General features: G+C 32.2%; 2 protein-coding genes and 1 long non-coding RNA gene across 3 annotated transcripts; 1 reads left to right on the plus strand and 2 right to left on the minus strand.

Annotated features, from left to right (window-relative positions):
- The first annotated feature begins 6,244 nt into the window (after positions 1 to 6,244).
- LOC121229644 (uncharacterized) lies at positions 6,245 to 7,286 on the plus strand. The gene is made up of 2 exons (XR_005927498.1): positions 6,245 to 6,636; positions 6,979 to 7,286. It is a non-coding gene; the product is annotated as an uncharacterized lncRNA (long non-coding RNA).
- Positions 7,287 to 10,461: 3,175 nt separating this feature from the next.
- Positions 10,462 to 11,283, minus strand: LOC107960934 (zinc finger BED domain-containing protein RICESLEEPER 2-like). The gene has a single exon (XM_016897183.1). The coding sequence runs from the start codon at positions 11,281 to 11,283 to the stop codon at positions 10,462 to 10,464; it is 822 nt and encodes a 273-aa protein (XP_016752672.1).
- A 6,324-nt stretch (positions 11,284 to 17,607) lies between these two features.
- Positions 17,608 to 18,938, minus strand: LOC107959682 (uncharacterized). Its single transcript, XM_016895795.2, has one exon. The coding sequence runs from the start codon at positions 18,843 to 18,845 to the stop codon at positions 17,919 to 17,921; it is 927 nt and encodes a 308-aa protein (XP_016751284.1). The 5' UTR covers positions 18,846 to 18,938; the 3' UTR covers positions 17,608 to 17,918.
- Positions 18,939 to 24,890: the final 5,952 nt, after the last annotated feature.

Genomic DNA, 24,890 nt, shown 5'->3' on the forward strand with positions numbered 1-24,890 from the left:
GGAGGTCTAACTTCCGGATTCGTACGAACGAACTCGGCAAATAAATCATTCAAAGCTCGGAAGAGAGCTTCTTGAGTCACTCCTCCCTGATCAACTATTACTGGCCTATTCTCAGATGACGCTGCCCCTTCTGTGGAAGCAGGCGCATTACTTTCTACATCATCATCACTAGCTCGCCCGGGATCCATTACTATAAAACAAAATGTTTATTAAAAAAAATTGTCAGGAGTCGTCACACTATCAAAATACAAGTATGGCATGTATAGCCAGACTTTTTCTCACACTAACTGTTCCGAGAACTGACTAAACCTGCTCTGATACCAATAAATGTGACACTCCTTAGCAGAGACTGTTTCCAGAATCGAGCACGAGGCATTACTAAACTTAATCTATCACTTAAATAGTTTTAAATTGTTTATTTAAGCTTTTCAGAATGTGCTGCCATTCTGCGTCGTAGTCGCCTAAAAATTCATATCTTGAGTTCCAAAACTCAAAATTAAGATCCGTAAATTTTTCCTGAAACTAGACTCATATATCTATCCACTAATTTTTTTCATAGATTTTTGACTTGGCCAATTAGTACAGTTTATTAGTTAAAGTTTCCCTTGTTTCAAAACTTGACTACACTAACCTCTTCTTGCTACGAACCATGTTTCTTCCTGTACAAAATTCATATCACTAAGCCGTTTGTTTCTCTTAAAACTAGACTCAACAAGGATTATAACCATATAAAGTAAAACTTCTAATTAGTTTTTTACAATTTATGGTGAATTTCCAAAGTTGAAACAGGAGATCCAGAAATCGCTCTGACCCTGTTTCACTAAAACTCAGATATATCATATAATATAATACCTTTACCTATTTTTCTTATTCCATAAGAAAATAGACATAATAAGCTTAAATTTAATATATTATTAATCTTCAAACTATGTTTCTACAATTTTTAGTGATTTTTCAAAGTTACGTCATTTCTGTTACTTGAATCTGTTTTTAGGTTACTTTCACATTTTTCATAATTTTCATGTGATAATCACCATTCAATCATACATATTAATAAACATGCATATCATCGGCCATTTTTATTAGCTAATCACTAGCAAGTATTTACACATCATTCATTGTTCATATTATACCAAAAGTAGCTAAGTTTCTATACATGTCATACACAAAACAAAACGTCTAATTATACTGAGTTATTTCTTTGATAGTGTGATCGGCCTTCGACGTTTCCTTCAATCCCCGAGTGGCTAGATAAGTACTATAAGAAGAAGAAAATAAAGAGATTAAGCACTAGGCTTAGTAAGCTTACAAGCAAATAAATCACAACATTCAACATAATGGATAATTATGCATAATATCATCTAACATCATAAATTTCTTTACTTCTCAATTTCTATCTTCTTCTTTATTCCCTTACCTTCTTTCTTACCTGACCTTTCCTTTTTCATAAATATAATCTACTTTTCCTTTGCTGTTAATTCACTGTAATTTAACTCGTATTCTGACCTGTTGAACCACTCGGAATACTAAGGATACTAGGGTCATTCCTGTCTATCAATACCCTGCCAATGCCATGTCTTTGACATGGACTTATATGAATTATTCCTGTCTCCAATGCCATATATAATATGGACTTACATGGCTCAATCCTGTCTCCAAAGCCATATTTCTAATATGGACTTACATGGCTCATTTCTGTTCTGTCCTGTCAACCCTAATATCCTAACATTCCTAGGGTTCAACCGGGGCTTTCTAACACTTTTCCTCTATCACTTCACCTTAAATTCGACTTTAAATATTTTCATAACATAAATATATAAATGCTGGAAATTGACAATAATAATGTAAAATAAAAGAATATTGCATTTATTTACTGTAAACTTACCTCGATACAAAATGTGACTAAAGTTTACAATTTAGTCCTTTACTTTTTCTTTTCCCCGATCTACTCCCGAATTTCGCTCTTCTTGATCTATAATAGCAAATTTAGCTTATTTAATATCAACATTTATCAAAACAACCCTTTACTCAAACTTTGGCAAAATCACATTTTTGCCCCTAAACTTTCACATATTTGCACTTTTGCCCCAAGGCTCGTAAATTAAACTTCATCCTATTTTCTTATGTTTTATGACATACTGATCATTTTTCCCTTCTATGACAACATCAAATTCACACACTAACATGTACTTACGACTATTAGGTATTTTTACCGATTAAGCCTTTTTACTCGTTTTCACTTAAAACCAAGTAGCACAAGTTGTCTAACATAATTTAAAGCCTCATATTCCATCATAAAACATCAAAATACACAAATTTCACCTATGGGTATTTTTCCAAATTTGATTCCTAACTTAAATTATTGCTAGCATAAGCTTTATCGAGCTACCGGGACTTAAAAAAAGTAAAGATCATTAAAAACGGGGCTTGGAATCACTTACTATAAAGCTTGAAAGTTGAAGAAACCCCAGCTATGGAGAGAGGTAAGGTTCGGCTAGTAACTTGAAGAAGATGATACAATTTTATCATCTTTTTACCTTTTTATTAATGTTAATAACCAAATGACCAAAATACCCCTCCTTACTAAACTTTCAAAAATTCCTTCCATGTCCTAATTTTGTCCATGAACTTAAAATTGGTCAAATTATCATTTAAGATCTCCTAATTAATATTCCAAAATAATTTCATACTAGAAACTTCTAGAATGCAAGTTTTGCAAATTATTCGATTTAGTCCTAACCTCAACTTAAGCACTTTATGCATAGAATTTTATCACGAAATTTTCGCACAATCATGTAATCATACCATGAACCTCAAAATAATAATAAAATAAATTTTTTTCTACCTCAAATTTGTGGTTTCGCAACCACTGTTCCGTTTAGGCCCTATTTCGGAATGTTACATATCCAATTCTCTTCTGAAACATTAACTCTCCTAGTTGAAGCTACTATATCTTTCAACGGTGAATAATACTCAAAGTAAACCCTACAAACCACCCTATCTATCAACCGAAAATGACTGTAGAACAGAGCCAAAAGCAACTGAGCACACCCTATAAACCTGCCAACACCAGCCCTCCTACATGCACCTAAAGACCTAAATGTTTCCGCCAAAATTGCAGGGACAGAAGTGACCTTTTTACTGAGTCAATGAAAAAGATCCGTGGTTGCCTCATCCACATATCCCAAATCCCTAGGGAAGACCATCAATCCATATAAACTTAGGGCAAAAACATCTATCTTCTTTGTCTCATCAGGGTGTGTCAAAATCAAATCTTTCAAAGCATCCCACGAAATGCACTTGCACTCACCCTTTTCTTTAATTTGGGCCATGACCCACTGCTCGCTAATCCCCGTAATAATCATCAATTTCTTCCAAAAGGTAGGGACACAAGGAGCTCGGGAATAGATCCTATCATTCTGAAACCGGGGACAACGAAGTAAAGCAGTGTACTCTTCCACAGTAGGTACCATGTCTACTTCTCCAAAAGTGAAGCAACTGTACGCCGGGTTCCAAAACTGAGTAAGGGCTCTGAATAAGTGCTCGTCTATCTGAACATCAAGCAAGTAAGGTAAGTCTCCATAGTTACCGTAGAATAATTGCTTAGTCTCTTTGCCCCACTGATCCCAAATTTCCTTAAACTCTTGGAGATTATTCTGTGTGACACTTATACGAGTATAATCTGGCAGCTCCAACACATATCCTATAGCTATACTGTCTCCCTTTTCTAGTTGAGTTTGCTCGGACCATCTGTGGACGTTAACATTGCCTTCCACTTTATCAAGAAGTCCGTTCTCCATAATAAAACTTCCTAACTTAGAAACTGACCATGAATCGATATCTTTGTAAATGCAAAATGACATGCAAGCAAAAGAAAAGAGATAGTCAGTATCACATAATATCAAAAAATTTCAATGATAACTTATAAGGGTAATGTCTAAGTTGGGCTTATACGGTCCTTCGACATGGCGTTGGTTCTAAAGTTTGAGGTACCCGAACCAGCAGATTCCTCGATCCTCACCCATTATAGGCTCATTTGAATCGAGTTCAGTTCAAGGGAATACATTTCCCTATGGCTACACGGAGATGAAAATATCACGAAACCATAGGTACGGATGTATCCCGAAAGTGATCCATTATCCTGCACGGAGGCGAAAACTTCACGAAGGCGTAGCTTCTCACTCCCACTTAAGGGTGTGACCACAATGGTCATGTAAAATGCAATGCGATCAAAATATAGCATGTAATAATACAAACACATGTAATGCAAAGAGGATTAAATTTTAAAATTTTTAATTTCCGACATTAAGACAAGAGATAATCAATTACATGGCCTGACTCTCTTATTACATCCCCAGCGGAGTCGCCAAGCTGTCGAAACCATTATCAGATCGAGTTTTGGAAAATGGGAATCGATTTTAAAAAACAAAAACGGGAGTCGCCACCAATCTTTTTGGGTGTGATTGGATCACCTTTAAAACATTTTGTTTTAAAATCATTAGTTTTCGTCCATGAAATAAAAGAACGGGTTCGGGATTCGGTTACGTACGAGGAAGGATTAGCACCCTCGTAACGCCCAAAAATTGGTACCTAATTGATTATCAAATGTCTTTAATGTCGAAAGAAAAAAAATTTAAGATGTAGTCCTCTTTAAAGTATTTTAACTTTGAAAATTGGGATTCATTAGCGTCAAAGCATTGACATTAAGTTATCCCTTTTTTGAAATTCCTATCTCGAAACAGCAAAACGCTATATCCAATAAGTTAGGACATATTGCTTTGAAATTCCAAGATAGTGGCTTGCATTTAGAAAACCTCTAAAAACTTAGAAGGGTACTTAATTATTCGAATTCAACGAGAAAAGTGGCAACCCAATAAGTTAGGGCACTGCTTTCTCGAAATTTCCAAACACTAAGCATTGCCTTATTTGCAAAAAATCTTATTTCGAGGTAACAAATAAATGAATAAAACGAATAAAAAGATAATAACAAATAAGCTAGGAAATATTCGAGATGAAAAAAAATAGTAATAAATAAACAATCATTATGTAAGACTAAAGAATGATAGTATAGTGAAGATAATAATAATATTAATAGTAATAATACAAATAAAAATTTTGGAATGATGTGTGAAATTATATATATGTATGTGAATATATAGATAAGTAAACAATATATATAGTGAGTGAAGAGTAAAAGGTAAAACAAGTGTATTTAAAGAGTAATGGGTAAAAATATAATAATAGTGTAATAGTAGTAATAACGTAATAGTATTAGAAATATACGGTATATAATATTGAAGGTAAATACATAATATATACATATTAGAAATAATCATACTATTAGAAACAACTATTAATAATACTACATAAATAGATATATAGTAGTAGCATATACATGATATAGTTAAAAAATATATAAAGTAAGATAATATGGGAAATAAAAAAAATATATAAACGATATAATATTAGGGCATATGCAAAACAATAAAAATACAATATTAAAAGATATATATATATAATGTATACATAATATAATATTAAAATATTTTCATGGTATATACATAATAATGTAAAAAATAAACTATTAGTAATATTATAAATATATACATATAGTAGTAATAATAATATAAAGGTATTTCATATAAACAAGCATGCACGTGAAAAAAAAAAAGAAAAGAGAAAAAAAATAATTACAAAAGTATGAAATCAAAATAATATGTAGAAACATATTTATTCTAAAAAGAATAACTGAAACTTAATTGAGAGAAGAAACAAAATCCAAGAGATAACTTACAAGTAAAACAAATTATTGAAACATAATTTTGGGCTAAAATTAATTGCGTATAAATGTCCGAGATCTAAAATTAAAAATGCCCCAAATCTTAAAATACCGCGCAAAGTGGGCAAATTGAAATAGCACACAGACTACAGGGCCAATTTAAAATAATATAAAACTTAAATATGACCCGATTGAAGACTAGCACAAAGGAGGGGACCAATTGCGCAAATTACCCAATTAAAGGTAACATGCATGGTCCCAAGCAAAAAAGTTGATTCCACTCCCCCCATGCTATTTTGTTTTATTATTAATTAAAACTATTCCCCCATACTATTTTGTTTTATTATTAATTAAAACTATTCCCCCATACTATTTTGTTTTTATTATTAATTGAAACCATTTCCCCATACTATTTTGTTTTTATTATTAATTAAAACCATACTTTATTTTCTCTCTTTTTTTTTTATCATAAAAAACCTTTTTTTTTAAGAAAAAAAACAACAAAAAAAAGAGTTAAAACACCACCTTACCACCCTACATTCATTTTTCAAAATAGAGAGAAGGCTCTCAACTCTCTCAACCCTTCCCCTCCTCCGGTCATCGGACCGGCCATCAACCGTCACGCCGGTCACCGGTCACTGACGGCGGCGTCGCCGTCCACGGTGACCGAAAAATCTTCCTAGGCCTTTTTTCGCTTCTCTTCTCGAGTAGAGCCCGGATTTGGGGTTAAAATGACCCAAAAACCTTCAAAAATTAATGAGAAGCACCCTAGAACTCAAGAATCCATTCGGTTTCCGGCCACCGATCCTCGGCGGTGGCTTCCTCGGTCGTCCACGATGTTCGAAAACTGAACACCGGTAAGATCCTTCCCTCTTTCCCTTTTTTTATATTTTTTACAAGTTTTTTTCTTTGTTAAAAATATTTGCAAAATAGATAAAACGAACGAATAGAAAGAAGATCAAAAAAATAAAAATAAGGACAAACACCTTTTGAACTTGTTTTCTCCTTTTGATTTCTCCCCAAAAGTCTCTGTAATACAACCCCCTCTAATCTAATCTCTTCTCTCCCCAAAATACAATCGATTCTTCTTCAAAATACCATCGATTCCCCCTCTTACAATCGGTTCTAGTATGGCCTTTATAGCCATTTACAAACTTTATTATATATATTTGTTATCTTTTCTTCTTCTTGTATGGCAGGCAAACGGTGGTGGAGGCATGTGCCACTTGGTAGTAGTTGGAAGTGGGTGGTTGAGGCTTGCGGCTAGAGTTTCTAATTTCTGAAAATAGGTTGTGGGCTAGGGTTTCTAAGCTTTTGGGCTTCTTTTAGGTTTTAATTTTTGGGTTGTAATTGGATTGGTAGCTTTGTTTGTAAATGGACTTTTAATGGGCATTTTGATTTTTTTTATTTTTTTTTCAAAATTTGGTTTATTTATTTTAAGGCCCGGGTAAAATATAGGTTCTACATTTTCTATTTCTCTCAAATAATGAATTTTAATTTTAAATTATCTTCTATTTTTTAAAAGTAATAACAGAGGTAAATAAAATAACAGAGGTAAATAAAATTTGTGTGTCTTTTTGCACATGTAATCGCATTTTTTTTTCTAATGATAAGAAATTTAAATAAATTGGGATATAAAAAAGTTTAAAAATAAGTCATTTTGCATTTTTTTTAAATAAGTACTAAAAACGTCAACTATATAATCAAATTAACTAAATTTAAATATATAATTAAATTTTTTATTAAGATCACATTTGTTTTTTATTTGAATATTTTATATTTATCTTAAATAATGTATTTATAATTTTATTACAAAAAATAACAGAGATAAATAAAATTTGTGTGTATTTCTCCACATGTAATCGCATGTATTTGATTATATTGTAGAGAAATAATGCATTTATACATTTGTGTTATTTTAAAAATAAAGCACCTACATCAACATAGATTAGAGTTGTTTATAGGTTGGGTTGGGTTGGATTGAGCCGGGCCCATGTAAGATATGCAGATTAATTTTTTAAGTTTAGATTAGGTTTGAAAAATTGGCTTATTTTTTTTGTGTAAGCTCGACGTATTTTAAGAAAGGTTAGTTAGGGTCCGATTTGGCTTATTCATATTTGATTTTTTTAGATGAATTTTTATTTAAAAATAATTATTTTTAAATAATATAATACACCAAATGCACTAAAAAAACGCTAAAATAACAAATTTTAAACACATTAAGATTACGTTAAAAAAGTATTTATATTAAAAGTCACTATAATAAATATAATAAATATTTTATTATATTAAAAAATAAAAATAAATATTTTATTATGTTAAATATAATTTTTAAAAATTTTATATTTTAGTTTGAGTTATTTAGTTAGGAAAGTTTCTTTTAGGTTTTGAGTAACGAGTGATCATGGACTTAATAATTTAATATAAATATATATAATTATTATTTAACATGTATAATTTAAATTTATAATATAATATATTTAGGTTGAATTAGACTTAGGTAGAATATCGTATCTAATTTTATTCAAACTTATTTTTTAAATATTTTATTTTTTTAATGTCTTTTATTTTTTGAGCAGAACTTCCGACTTACTTCCGACTTAGATGAATGAAATAGTCGGGATCAAATAAATCAGAAAAAAAAATCCAAAGCCGGCCCAAAATACAGTGGACATTACCTTTTTCTTTTTGAGTTCCCTTTCTACACTCGGTTCGAGAGAAATGGTGGAAGCCTAGCCTAGCCTAGCCTAGCCTAGGAATAAAGGCAGCTTAATTGTATGGTTGTGGTTTAAAGATAGTCCTTTATCATTTTATCATTCCTCTACCAATAGTAGTGGAATCGAATAAATAATTTATTTTAATATTGTAATAAAAATAGCAATAGTCAATCATCACCACCATTCATTTTAATGAATGTTTAAATAAGATTTTGTGAAATTAAAAAGACAAAATTAATATATGACGAAATAGAAATTCATGTTAAGATATATAATTAAATTTAGGTCAAAATTAATTAGTATGGAAAAAAATTGATGATATAAATATGGAAATGTGAAACTTAATTTTCTTACCACTAAAATTATTAAATATTTAATCAATCTAATCAATGATGTAATGGTAACAAAAAATGCATTTAAATATTGTACAACCTCTTCTGTTTCTCCTTCTAAGTAAAATATAGCTTATTAAAAAATAAAAAAAATATAATAGTAAATTTAGTCTTTAATATTTATATATTTTTATTAACATAGTTCTTATTCTTTTCTGAGTTAAATTTGATTCTCAATATTTTAAAAAGAGTCAAATTAAACCATCAATCTTTTGAAAAAAGAGTTGAAATAATTTTTTTAATGAGAATATTAACTAAAAATGTTAAAATTTTCAATACAACAACCTGTATTACAATGAACATGTATTCCATGCTAATATTTTTTTTTATCTTTTATGAATTTTTTATACTTTTAATTTTTAATTTTTAAATTATTATTTATTGACATAATATATAAAACAAATAATGTTATGTTGGCATCATGTGCCCATGGACTGCCATGCCAACAACATTAAAAATTAATGTTTTACTTATTATTTTTGAAAGGTTAAGGGTTAAATTTAACTCAAAAAATTAATAAGAGTTAAATTAACAAATAAATAAATAAATATTGAGAGTTAAATTTATCATCATATTAAAAAAATAAAAAAAGCACAACTGAGGTGAAATAAATTTCCAAGTTTTCCTCAAGACCTTTAAGGGCCCAATTGTAATTTTATTTCTTATACAAGCCAAAATTAAATTTCAATTCCATTAATGTCTTACTAATTCGAAAAGCATCCATATTTTTCATTTTAGTTTCCTCATATTTTTTACGGTAAGACTTACTCATAGACAAAGTTTGCTTAGATTCAATCGAGTCCAGTTGTAATTTGAATTTCTTTTTAAGAGTAAAGTTTTTCAAAGTTTGAATATGATATTAATTAAGATTTGAAATTATCACACGATATTTGCTACGGGTGTTCAATCGGTTAACCGGCCTAAAATATCATTAACCGAATTAACCAACCCTTCAAAACTTTTAACCGTTAACTGAACCGAATTTTTTTCAAAAAAAACTAACCAAATCGAACTTTTTAAAAAAATTAACCAAACCAATTTTTTTTCGATTAATTCGGTCGGTTAACCGAATTAACTGAAAATTATATGTTTTTTTAATTTTTGGTTAAAATAAGTATAAAATTAACCGAATCAACCGAATTAACCGAATTAAATTATTCAATAACTACATAATTAAAAACATTACATAAGTCTTGATACTAACACATAATTGAAATGTAAGTCTTTAATATTCTCCATTTGTATCCATTTCTTCCCTCCAAAAAATCTCCATTTGCATTATACCTACAAAAAAAATAGGTGCAAAAATTTGCATATAACAGAAATATACGCTTTTAAAAAAAATCAAATAATATAAACAAATAAATAGATTGTAAGTTAACAAGAATAAGATAGTAAGCATACCTTTCAACTCACAACAAAAGCTCATGAATTTAGGGTAGGCTCTAATGCATTACAAGAAAAGTTTAAACATTGAATCAATTAAATAAGTAGGAGTGATATGGTAGAAAAATTGAAACTATTAAAATAAAACAATAAATATACCATTTTCAATCTTGTCAAGCTCTTGGATTTATTCTTCAATCTTTTTGATGTCTTCTTGTGATGATGATTTTTGAATCCAATCTTGAGTACACATAAGAGCTTGTGCAATTTTAAGAGTTAAAGAACTCTTATATTGATCAAGCACATGTCCCTCGGTGCTAAATGCAGACTTTGAAGTAACCGTAGAAACTGGTATAGCTAACACATCTCTGGCCATTTTTGAAAGAGTGGGAAATCTAGGGTTGTTCACTTTCCACCATACTAAAATATCAAAATCTTCAACAAAATCCTCATTAGCCTCAGCTAGATATTTATCAAACTCAGATGTTTTATCCTTACCACCATTTTCCAACTCACGCTTTTTATACAAAGCTTGCGTTCGTCTTTTCATTTTTTGTTGTGGTTCACCAAGAGAAACATGTGTTGGCACACTCGATTGGCTACAAGTACTATAAAGTGGAGGCTTATACTTATCAAACAATTCATACAAAAATTCCTTCAAGTTTTGCATCATTTCAAAAGCTTTTTCAGAACTAAACATTTCACTAAGTGCAAATTCAAGATACTTTAGTTTTTGTCTAGGAACTAAAACACAAGCAACAAACATAAGCAAATTCATCTTATCAATATCACCCCAATACTTATCATACTTCTCTTTTATCTTGATGGTTATAACATTGAAATCAACATTACTATTTAACTGAGCATCTCGTAAAAGAATATCAATTTCAGAAAGCTCGTCAAAAAAATTATTGGACGTGACATATAAAGTGCCAGATATACGCAAAGTGATTTCATAAAAGTTTTCCAAGAAATCCCTCAAGTTTTTAACATTAGCCCAATCATCCATACTAGGGCAACCCTCTCCCTTTTCAATTCCAGCCCTAAAGTTTGTATCTTACTCCTCAAATCTCTCAAAAGCTCTTTCAAAATTCTGAGCAGTGTCTAACATTAAGTAGGTCGAGTTCCACCTAGTACAAACATCAAGACACAACATCTTTTTGCACTCTATCTTTCCACCACAACACACTCCTTAAACTTTTGTAATCTAGCTGGAGATTGTCTCACATATCTAACAGCCCTTCTAACACGTTCAACAGATTTTTTAATTTCCTTTAAGCCTTTAACAACAATTAAATTCACAATGTGTGCCATGCTTCTCATATGAAGATATTTACCATTTTGAACTAAACCCCTTCGAGGGTTAAATTTCTTTCTCAAATAACCAGAAACAACATTATTTGAACTTGCATTATCAACAGTAACAGTAAACAACTTATCAATCCCCCAATTTAACAAGCATTTCTCAATCACCATCCCAATGGACTCACCCTTATGACTAGAAATTGGACAGAAGTTTAAAATCTTTTTATTCAATTTCTAATTGTTAGAAAAAAAGTGAGCGGTGATACACAAATAATTAAATTTTTGCAAAGAAGTCCATGTGCCAGTAGTTAAGCAAACTCTAGAACAAGAACTTCTCAAAAGTTGTTTTATCTTGACCCTTTCATCTAAATATAGTTGATAAACATCCCTAGTCATAGTAGTTCGTGAAAGAATATAAAACCTAGGACATGTCACAAAAATAAATTTCTTAAAGCCTTCACTTTCAACAAACTTGAAAGGTAATTCATTAATCACAATCATTTGTGCTAATCCTTTCCTACATGCTTCTCGATCAAATCTCCAAGTTGAAAGATTCCCTTTCCCCTCTTCAACTCCCTTTCTAGGTAAAACTAGTTGTCCTTGACCAGTGTTAACAACATTACTAGGATTTTTCTTACATGAACCAATATGATATTTCAATGAACCTATACCATTTTTTTTTCATATCACAACAAAATTCCTTTTGACAATAATTACATTTAGCCTTACTTGCACCCTTACTATTAATAATCTTAGTGAAGTGAGACCAAACTTTGGACCTTTAAAGAGTGGCTTTTCTTTTCCTAGTAGTCCCCTTTGTTTGGCTTGAAGCTCCAACTCTCGAATTTTCAAAATCCATCGAAGTAGGAGGTGTAACACTACCTTTAATAAATGTTGGTTCGGTGGACATTTTGCAACAAAAACATTATATAATAAATTAAAATACATTTATAATATTTAACATATTTTGATGTTGAGTTTTAGAGAAATGAATTTTGCTTTTATCCATGTCTAATAATTGATTATGGGTGCTTGATCATAGGTATTCAAATGTGGATGTATTTTAGAAACCTAAAAAAAGTGTCAAGATAAAATTTCTTTCTGGAAATGGTTAAAAATAGAATCATTAAGTCAACTTACCTGGAGTCGACTTTTTACTATATCAATTGGGTATAGAGTTGCTTCGACGATAACACCAGTCATAGCTCCAGCTATAATACTTTCTGCAAAATACACAAAATATCTTTAGTAAGATTTGCTTCCAACCATGCTAAAGTTCAAGAAAGAGTAGTATCCAATCGCTACACTCCATCTAACTTTCAAAACTTTCACAAATTTTTCTGTACTCTGATTTAGGACATCTTTGTTGCCATATATATTGCTTTTCTTATAATACCTCATTTTCCCCCTTTTTTATTATTACTTAACTAAGTTAAAAACGCCTTTCTAGGCCGTGTATGTAAGTTATAACAGTGACATTCTAAATGGTGTAGAAAGAATTAAAAGACGCAAGAAAAAGCTGTGAACTTTTTTATTAGAATTTTGACTAGCTTCGAACATTCAAAACTTGGAATTAATTATCATTAATGTAGGTTGATTGAATGAAAATGTGGCTTATGATTTTCCTGTGTTCTGAATGCAATTTTTCTTTCTTTAAAAAAAATAGGGTAGATATGTAAGATGATTTGTTTGAGATAAGTTGCTATCATGAATTGATATATAGCTATCCATCCACTGGTTGATTAGTCTACCAATATAAGCAGTGTTTCAAAGCCTCCCCATTTGAATATGATGAAGAAATAGTGTTTAAATTCCATGTGAATGTGTTAAATTTTAGCTAACAAAGTCACAAGCATTACTATCATGCACTAACATACTACTGAGCCAAAACTGTTCACACCAATAGCAATTCGATCATCATTGTTGATCTATTTCGTTTATATAATAAAATAAAAAGACCAAAAGAATATAATAGAGAACTCAATTAATGCACATTTTTGGTCCTCTTCATCCAGATTGTTACATAGGTGAATGAGAGTTTATGAGAATGATTAGATTAGATGCATTATAATCATGCTTTATGCAAATGGACAAAATAAATTTGGAACACCCTAAGAAAATTTCTCATAGCATCATAAAGAATCACATCCATTCTCTGTTAAGTTAAGAGTTATAAGTTTGTCACTACATCTTATGCAAATTCTCCTAATTTCCAACATGTTATAACACCAGATGATTAGGTAGCATCAAAACAGCTAAATCAAAGAACTGTAGTCATTTAAAAGAGGTGGATAAGATAAGAGGGGTTGAAAGAAGCCATATAACTTACAATTTCAAACTTGCACTTGTATGAGTAAACAAGCATTTACAAACACCAACACATCGCAATCGCAACAAATAAGGGCATTTTCACAAAACTGAATTCTCTACTAGACTACTACTATTATATATACACTTGCCACTCCTGGATGAAAGAGATATTTCTCAAAAAACAAATAAGGGCATTCTCACAAATGACTGGTAACATAGGGAAAATTCAGTGGTGCGAATAAGATTAAATGCGATGGAAGGAATTTAAGACATTTGGTCAAGATGTAGAATAAGCAAGCAGTAAAATAGTGCCCAAATTTTCAAGAGTAAAAGCCTACCTCAACTCGCCAGTGATGGTGACCTGGTAGACACCGGACGGTTCACGAAGGTGGCTGGCCTGGCAGTGACAATAGAAAGATTTTGGGAGATTTCAATTAGGGATTTTGAAGGTTAGGGTCTTAGTTAGGGAATTTGTTTATTTCTACCGTCTGTTACTATGTTTTAGTTTTAGACTTTTACTTTTACTTTTACTTTTACTTTTAGATTTTTATTTTTATTTATTAAATTATTTGTAATTTTTATGATTGTGCTGGGTAATTGGGTTAGGTTGGGCTGGGTTGGGTACTTCAGTTTATATATATTAAATTGGGTTTATGTTGGATTGAGTTTGGGTGAATAGTGGCCTATTTATATATTATAATTTTATTTATTAATTTTTTTGGTTAAACCAAAAAAATTTGGTTAACCGATCGGTTTCGAACCGAATTAACCGTTAACCGAAAATTCAAAAAATTATTAACCGACTCCCGATCGAATTAATTCGGTTAACCGATTGATTAACCGAATTCGGTCGGTTAATCGAATTTTTTCGGTTTTACCCAAATTTTGCACACCCCTAATATTTGCTATTACACTGGTAGCTTAGTTGATCATGAATTTTAATTTGGTGTCAGTATACATTGATTTTGATTAAATGATATACATGAAGCTTGAGTTTGGTTCAAGTATATACATTTTAAAACAAATAAATCTAGTTATTTTCATATGAGATAGATATAGTTGTTCATGTGTGCAATATGTAAACATAAGATGGAGGTTAATAGTATGTAAAAAAATTAAATTAAAAAATGTATATATTCACAATTGCATCAAATAAAAATTCGTATATTGCATTTTTTTAACCAAAATTCAAATCTATACACAATTGTTTCCTTTCCTTTGTAGATCGCCACATTGCGGAACTTGCTAAGCCGAATCAGCGTGAAACACACTATCAAAAGATAATAGAATTATGTTGTGTGTTCAAATTTTGTGGCATGTATATAAGGGCACCTTAGTGTACAAATTGTTATGTTGTGATAGTTGTTATATGGAAATTGTAGCATGGTTAATCTTGAGTAATATGATTTCCTTATGACTTAGTAAATGTACAACATTGATCATGTTTCATGCTAGTATAAGTGATGATATAAACTTATATGTTTTGGCATGTAAAAGATTACAAAATGAAGAAAATAGGATAGTTAAGTTGATGTATGATTGAAAATGGTACAAATGATTGTCATACTTGAAACATATGTTAAAAGCATAGTTGTTTTGGTTTATTTCAAGATCATTTGGATCCTTGATGCTCAAAATAAGTAGATATGCATATGTTGATCTAAGATAAGCAAAGTTGACATAGTTAGGTAAGTAAATGATGTAATTGAATTTGAATGAATGTCATGGATTGTATGTTATGTTAAATGGTTGAATCCAAATTGTTACAAGCTTGTTTTGGCATGTTTTGTTAGGTTTTGGTATAGGTGAATTGGCAAATGAATGTCTGTGATAATATGCTTTGGTTGGAAACATGTGAATAGGTACCTAAATGTGTTAAGTTTCTAAAAATAAGGGCAACGTTATAACCATGTGAGTCCTTGACGTCGCAACTTAGTCTAACAGTAAGTGGCATCATGACATGAAAGTGTTTGGGGTTGCGGCATGACACATTGAGTTGCATAATTGCAATGAGGGAATTATGAAGTCACGATGCCGACTCGAGGTTTTAAAAACTTTACAAATTAGTCTTAGCTTAATCTTGGGTTAGTAAAAGAGCTTTTGTAAACTCGTGTGGGACTTGAAAATGAATATGTTGCATAGTATGAATGTAAAATTATACTTAATTGCATATGTGTATGATTGTACTTAATTTTTTTTATCTAGTACTAATCCATAGCTCGGACCTGACGTGTTGGGAATGGGGTGTTACACCTCACTTGCCAGGGTCCCTCATTCCAACTGCAAGAATTTCCTTTAATTTGTGAATTTTTCAGGAAAGGATCGGAAGATTTTTCTTATAAGCTTATAGTTTGAATACTCTTATCCTAATGCAAAATCTTGATTCAAAATTTCATAGACCTTAGTATAAAACTATGTCAAAGTCTTTTTCTCCTACATCTTAAAGGATTTTAACTTAATAGTGTCAGCATCTGAAGCTTGGTTTTCTTCACAGTGTTAGTTCCCTCATGTGTAGTCTCAAGAATAACCATGCTTCTTTGGCTGTAATGCACTTTGAGATTCTCTTGAATTCTTTTTTATCAACTCAACAAAAAATAACATTAAATGTTATGGAGTTTCCACTAGCAAGCTTCTCTTCTTCACTTGTCCAAGTTATCTCAGGTTTGAGAGTCTTCACACCTAAAACATCAATAGAATGAGGTTTCCAACCTGTTAAAATCAAACTCCAAACATTCTTATCCATGGACTTAATGAAAGCCCTCATCCTAGTTGCCTAATAAACATAATTAGAGTTGTTCAACTTGGAGGTTCTAGTAATAAAGAACTTCCATCTTAAAAAAAATCAAAAACATAACCACCACTTAGGGGGTCAAGTGTTTAGTTCTGATACCAATTGAAAGTTTATTGAGTTTTTCCTATAATATATTAGTCTCGATATATGTTGAGTTGCAATTGGCCTAAGTGACTACTATAGTAAAAATAGAGATGGACATCAAAAGTTTGTTCATGTAGTTGAAACTTATTATGTCTGCGAGGCCTAATCTAGAGAGTTAGTCCTTGAGTACAACCTATGATATAAATTTCACTCACTCACCAAGTAGAAAACTCACTCCTATACTCAAATTAGATCACACGCTCTCTAAGACTTTTTAACCGGTTAACTCAATTCAATTCACCTACAATATTTGCACACAATAAAATATTTCCTATATAATGCTTTGTCATTTGTCATTTTTAACCTAAACAAGTAGTGCAAAGCTTGTTAAATTGCAATACATTACTATCGTTTAATTCCACTAAACTACCATAAAAACATGTCTTTTATATTTCACACCATGGCACATATCTTCTAGGTATCAATCAACTTCTACATGCATTAAAAGTCTTGGATTCAATTCTTATATTGTATCTTACATGTTTGAATTCAATAATAAACTGCTAGTAATTCTCATGATTAAAGGTGAAATATGATACGTTTATCTGCCAACTCTTTTTTTCAAATTGCAATTGGCATTAATAAATATTAGTTTTTTTGTCCATGTAACATTATTTACTATAAGTTAATCTTTTATTTGTTAATGAATATAAGGGGTTTTCTTGGAATTTTCAGCATTGTCCACTACTGCTGTTCAATTTTGTGTTTCACGTCGATTGATATTCTAATTAGTTAAAAGAAAACAACACATCAAACATAAAATATGAGGTAAGTAAGATGATGTTGAGCTTTAAGGTCAAGATTCTATAGATTTGAAAATATAAACTTCAACATTAATGCCGTTACTTACACTCTACAAGCAATATAGATAATCAATGACAAAAATTTATACAAAGAAGGGAAATGATCTGCATTCTATCTATAGAATCAGTTGATAATAGGTGGAGATATGAATATCATATAACAAGACATAACACCCGTTTTTAACATGCCTCGTCCACATCGTTCTAACATGAAATAATGGACTTGCTGGCCCCAAACCATGTGAACCCAAATTGTTCCAAAAAATTTTTGACAGCTACTGCATGCCTTCTTCAATCCCATCCATCTCTTAGAATCTGATTCAATCCTTGAACATACCCTTTGTGTTGCTGCTCAATGTAACCCAAAGCCAGTGCCACAATCTTTGGGTCCTTATCATCTTCTTCCCTGCAAACTCCACCTGTTTTTTCCCATTTCCAATGATCGCCACAAATGGCACTAATGTTCATCTTCAACCCAGGCCACAACTTACTTGATTTGGAACATACCTGAGAAAGAACTGAACAAAACTGTTCTGGTCTGAATTTTGATCTTGAATGCAGTGCTGTTTCTTTATCATGGTGGCCAAATCCAGCCTGCATCCATATATACTCTTCCATGCCAGCTATGAGCCAAGGTGGAGCCCTGGACTTGCCATCCCAGAGCCATATCCGAGCCATGGCACGTTGTATGGTTGATATGACACTGTACTTGACATTACTTTCCTCCATTATTGATGGACTTAAACTGATGACATAAACTGGGTCTTTGCTTCTGCTTGTGTCCACACTGGCTTTGGTCGTCGTCAGGTTGTCGCCGGCAGCCAGCTGAAGAACGATATGGTGAACTGGCTTCTTTGTTTGGTCGTCGGACTGATCTGCATAAAGAATGTTTTCGACCACGGCGCTTGTGTTCAAGATGATCCGAGTGGCTTCATCGTTTGATACGTAAAAGAGATCAAACCGTCGCCCTGCCGGAGATTCTTTGGCGGCGGCGTTAATTATGGTTACCTTGAATCCTTTTGATGCTTCGTGGTTTGCCCATATGGAGATTGTTCCGATGAGAATTACCAAAAGAAGACGGTAAATAATACTGGAACCGGATGAGAAAACCCCATTTTCATCATCTTTTTTGGTTGCGCAGCTGGTAGCGGCGACGGTGGTGGTAAGAGCACCGGCGGGGGTAGCTAGGAGAGGTATGGAAAGGGTGTAGTTCTCCATGAAAGGGCTGAGAAAAGAGGTATAATTTGTGGACAATAGAGATGGGCCAACGCAATTTTATTCGGAATATAAATAAAATAGTACAATGATTGGCAGCCAACTGTTCCACGAGGAACTCTGTTCGATAGCTCAGATTTGGCATTTTGGAATTTTTTTACAGTAAAATATTATAAAAGTTACACAACTTTATTATTTTATTTATATAAATTTCCTTACATCTACATAAATCTTCATTTTTTTATGTTTTTTTTCTTGCTGAGTAACATTATTCATTAAAGTTCAACAAAAATTATAGCAAACCAACATGGTGATAAGTACAATAGTAAGACATCTTATACTCCAAAAGGGAAAGGGAACATACAAGTTCAAACTTTATAGACAACATTATTAGGAGAGATTACCAAGAACCCTGGACATAAACGGTAAAACACACATGAAAAATACCAAAAAAATTATAGCAAACTCCTAAGATCAATAGGTACAAGATATTGCCAAAAACCTTATCGCTAAGGCTTTAGTCACAAACGCATTCGATGATCTAGTCGTTGTGTTGATTCCATCGATAGCTTTTACATTGTTATTCCTTGCCACAACAGCTAAACCAACCATTTTGGAGATTTTCATGAGGGAAGCATCACGATTATCTTTATAACATCTAGGGGAGAAGGTGACCAGGAGGTATTCACGTTGGTTGTGACTCTTAAGATAGAGATTGAGGGTAAAGAAAGATTAAGGAATTCTGAGAAGTTATCAAGAGTTTGTTTCCACATAAGGACAGGATCATCCTTCAATCTCTGAAAAAGGCAATTATTACGAGAAACCCATAAATTCTAGTATAGGTAAGTTGTGAGGCTTATTCATGAAAAAGAGGAAAAATTAGGAAATAAATAACATATATTGTTCCATCAACTAGGAAAGTAAACAAATCCCATTTGATTAGGACAATAATAAAATGTTGATGCTCTTCGAGCTACTTGGGCTATTGGACAAAAACCAAAATATGTTCAGTCAATTCAACATCAGCTCCGTACCGAGAACATCCCATTGGCCATGAATGATTGACCGCCTCCGAATGTATTAACGTTTAGAGTGAGAATACTGCACAAAAGATATAGAATAAAGTGGTGTCCGTAAGTATATGTAATGGCCTAAATTCAAGGTTATCGGAACAATGGTTTCGTAATCATAGATCCAATTTAAAGAGAAATTTATTTCAATATTTTTGCTTGAAAATTGATATGATAGGAAAATCGTATGAAAATATTGATAGAAAAATTTTACAAATTTAGTGATTAGATAGAAAAAGAAATTATTGAAGAAATTGGGTAAAAACAAGGTATCGAGACCTCTATCTCGTAAAACTGAGTCAAAAATAATTTTATAAATATTTATACAATGTTATTAATGTGGTATTAAAATTTCGTTAGGAAATTTTAATGTTTGGGTAGTCAATTAAATGAAAAAAGACTAAATTGTAATAGGTGTAAAAGTTGCTAGAGTGATTAAATAGCTTAAGAGTCTAATGAGAAAGGATTTAAAAGGAAATTAGACCCAAAATTTGTTTGGGCTGGACGGCAAGGGTATGAAATCAGCAGAAAAATTGATAAATTAAGGGTAAAATTGGAATATTACAAAATTAACTAAATAAAGCTAGGACTAAATAGGAAATATCTAGATTTCTCTTCATTTCTCTTCAATTCCAGCAGCTAAAAACGCCATAGGAGGGTTCTCTAAGCTGATATTTCATAATTTTTGCACCAAGTGAGTTAATCCTTGCCTTTTTCTTGTAATTTTTGTGTTTCTAAGACTTTTACAACTAGGTCCTACTATTAAATTCATTAGTTTTTGATTTCATGGATAAAATTGAAAGTCACCACGGTTGAGTGCTGTAAGTTTATGATGAAATAGAATTAAATTAAAGCTTTAATTTGTTTATGAGATGATTTTATTAGGTAATTTCAATAGAAATTGATTTTTAGGACCTAATTGTGAAAATGATTGGAATTAAAGTCTATTGCTGAAATTTTGATTCCTAAAGGTTGTAAACTAGTTTAAGGTGATAGAATAAAATGTTAATTGAGAAAAATCAGCTCAATTGAGAGGCTAATTGAGTAGGGATGAAATTATCATTTATTAAAAGCTTAGGGGAAAATGGTAATAAACAGCTTGCACAAAAACAGTTTGGACAGCAGCAGTAGACTAACTTTGAAAAATCACCATAAATTGTAGAAATCGAATTAGAAGATGAAAAAAATATGAAATTAAATCTTATTGAGTCTAGTTTCTCATAGAATAAATAGTGTAAGCAATGGATTTTTATATTTTGAGATATAATGAATTTTGTGAGACAAGGTCAGAATGAATTCAGGTTCCCCTGTTCTGACTTTGAAAAATCATAAACAATTTAAGAAAAACAATTATGGGCTTAAATTTATATTTCTAGAATCCTTAATTAGTCTATTTTTAATAGAAACAAACAATAACATTATTTGAATTCTGTATGAAGAGATAAATAATTTTTAGTGAAGAAGGGTCAGAACTGTCAAGAGCAGAATAGGGGTGACTTTAAAGAATAAACTGTACTTATTGGCTAAACCAAAAATTCTGAAAATTTTATGGTAAAAATATACATGAGTATAGTTTCAGGGAAAATTAATGGATCTTAATTTGGAGTTCCGTAGCTCAAGTTATAAATAATTTAGTGACTATGACTCAAGTAGGCAGCTTTGAATGAACTATAAATAATAGTTGAATTATAGAGAATGTTGCATATGAACATGAAATGTATTAAATTGATAATTAAATTTATTTATTTAGATCCGGAAGATTCAAATACGAAGCTAGATCGAGGAAAGGAAAAAGTTCGGGATTAGTAGATTTTTACTGTTTACAAACAAGTATCCAGGTAAGTTCGTGTAACTTGAATTATATTCTTAAATGCTTGAAATGCATGTTTTTGATATGAATATGATTTGAATGTTCATTATAGGGAAATTTATGAAACATTGATATATTTGATAAAATGGGAAGAAATCCCGTTTGAATGAAAGGAAGATTCGATGGATCTCTGAAAAGGAATTGACGGTAAAAAGGATCTAGCCCGGACGGGTGATCCTATCCTGATATAGCCCTCCCGAAGAATATGTGTAAAATGGATTTAGCCCGGACGGGTAATCCGAATTAGGGTCTGAATTTAGCCTGGACTGGTAATTCAGATCCAAGCTCATTAGAGTAATTATCGTTGCAGAGGATTTAGCCTGGACTGGTAATCCCGACAATACTCTATGAGTTTATATTGCAGGGGATTTAGCCTGGACTGGTAATCCCGCTGCAAGGTTGAGGTTCGCGGGAGTGTGCTCTCTGAAGTGGATATGTGCGCACATGAATATGAATTGACGGACCCGGAATTGTACAATAAATGTGTACCTCTGAAAATCCATCAAAATTCCGATAAATTCAACGGGATAAATATGGAAAAATAGCAAGGAAATGGAAATCATGGTATTGACGAGCTCATCAATCATGGTATATATATTATTGATACATGGAAATTATTGTACTAACTTGAATGCTGAGTTTGTGCATGTTAGGGTAATAATGCATTGAATGGATATATGAATGTTTATTATATTGTATTGAAAATATTAGGTAAGTATAATTCTTGTTACATGAGCTTACTAAGTACAAAGTGCTTACCCCATTTCCTTTTTCCCTGTTTTGTAGTGTTAAGAGCTCGGAGGTCAGATTTGGTCGGAGACATATCACACTGTCAACCTCAGGATTTCGGTATATAAAGAAACTTTATTTTGGAAATCAATGGCATGTATAAGCTAACAAAGTAAATGTTAACGTGAAATGAATGTAAAGTTAGCCATTGGTATGGTTAACAAACCTAGTTTTAGATATGTGATGACGTTATCTTATAAATATGCATGAATTTATCTTGAAAATATTTTGAATTGATTTGGTTGATGTGGATTGGTCTCGATTTAATATTGCAGGGAATGTTAGATATCTATAAAGGGGTTATATTGAGTTAAAAAAAATCTAATTCGTAAACTCCGGTAATGCCCCGTACTCTATTCCGGCAATGAATACGGGTAGGGGTATTACATTTATTGGTATCAGAGCTACGATTTAGCCGGTTCTAGGATCGATGTAGCAAATACGGGATTAGCTATACATGCCATTTAAATTATTATTGATAGTGTGATATCTCCTGACCATTTAAAATGTGTTTTTCTTATAGTAATGTCATCCGACCGAGCTCAATTGAGGAAACTGGGAGTCATGCTCCGGCTTCAGTACAAAGAGAAGAAACTAGCAGTAGAAGGCCCGAGACAGAGGGTCGAGGGGAGGAGGCAAAAACAGCCTTCTTTCAAATGATGAATGAATGGTTTAATCAATACTTAAGAACTAACCCTGTAGTGCAGCAAGTTCAAGCTCCCCCTCCTGCTCCTCCACTGGTTCCCGAGATCCCACAAGGTACAGGTACTGAATCTGTCAAAAAAGGGAAAGCTCCAGTAGATAAAATTCAAAAATATAGGGCCGAAGAATTTTGAGCAGCAGTTAATGATGATTCCGAACGGGCTGAATTTTGGTTAGAAAACACTACTCGGGTTCTGGAGGAATTATCTTGTACACCAGAAGAATGTCTGAAATGTGCCGTCTCACTGCTAAAAGACACAGCTTACTATTGGTGGAATACTAAAGCTTCAGTTGTTCCGAAAGAATAAATTACATGGGAATTCTTTCAGACAGAGTTCAGAAAAAAATATATCAGCCAAAGGTTTCTCGATCAGAAAAGAAAAGAATTTCTTGAGTTGAAACAGGGTAACAGATCAATATTTGAATATGAAAGAGAATTTGTTCGATTGAGTAAATATGCTCGAGAATGGGTACAATCAGAAGCTGAAATGTGCAAACGATTCGAAGAAAGGTTAAATGAAGACATTAAACTACTGATCGAAATTATTGAAATTCGAGAGTTTGCTACATTGGCAGAGAGAGCTTATAAAGAAGAAGAATTGAGCAAAGAAAAGAAACAGGCTGAGAGGGAAGCTCGAATTTTTAGTAAAAGACCGATGGGAAAATCCCAGTTTTCTGCTTCAAAGAAATTGAAGAAGTACCAGGATCGTTCTACTTCAGCCATTGGGTATTCGGGCAAAGAGCGAGGTTCTCAACGCACTAATCCAAGACCTTCTACTCCATCAGTGACCAGTGTTGGCAGTGTTGGCACTCCTAAACCGAGATGCCAGTACTGTAATAAAGCTCATTTTGGTGAATGTCGATTAAAGAGCGGGGCTTGTTACCGATATGGTTCTTTTGACCACTTCCTCAGAGATTGTCTAGAAAGGGGTGAAAAAGAAGCTGAACAGATATCGAAGCTGAGTAATCCAGTTTCGAGAGGTAGACCACCTCGACCATCCGGTAATGTCAGTGGTAGTCGAGGAGCTACAAAAGATACTGCAGGTAGGCCTGAGGCACGAGCACCTGCTAGGACATATGCCATTCGTGCCAGAGAAGATGCCTCAGCACCCGATGTTATTACTGGTACATTTTCTTTACTTGATACTGATATTATTGCATTGATTGATCCTGGTTCTACGCATTCATATATATGTGTTAAACTTGCAATTATTAAAAATTTATCTGTTGAACCTACTGAATTTGTGGTTAAAGTCTCAAACCCCCTGGGCCAGTCTGTGTTGGTGGATAAAATTTGTAAAAATTGTCCAATAATGGTAAGAGGTTATTGTTTCTCGACTGATTTGATGTTACTGCCATTTGATGAATTTGATGTGATATTGGGCAGAGATTGGTTAACCCAGCATGATGCGGTAATAAATTGTAGACAAAAATATATTGTGCTAAAATGTCAGAATGGTGAGTTGCTCCGGGTTAAATCTGATCAGACAGAGGGGTTATCTGATATGATTTCGGTAATGGCAGCACAGAGGTATGTCAAAAAAATGTATGATGCTTACTTGGCTTATGTACTTGACACCAAAGTATCTGAGTCAAAAATATAGGCAGTTCCAGTGG

Source organism: Gossypium hirsutum, chromosome A05, assembly GCF_007990345.1.
Source record: "Gossypium hirsutum isolate 1008001.06 chromosome A05, Gossypium_hirsutum_v2.1, whole genome shotgun sequence".
Taxonomy (NCBI): Eukaryota; Viridiplantae; Streptophyta; class Magnoliopsida; order Malvales; family Malvaceae; genus Gossypium; species Gossypium hirsutum.

Excerpts from the sequence above, each read along its gene's own strand:
- LOC107959682 (XM_016895795.2), bottom strand. The coding sequence starts at position 18,845 with ATGGAGAACTACACCCTTTCCATACCTCTCCTAGCTACCCCCGCCGGT.
- LOC107960934 (XM_016897183.1), bottom strand. The coding sequence starts at position 11,283 with ATGGATGATTGGGCTAATGTTAAAAACTTGAGGGATTTCTTGGAAAAC.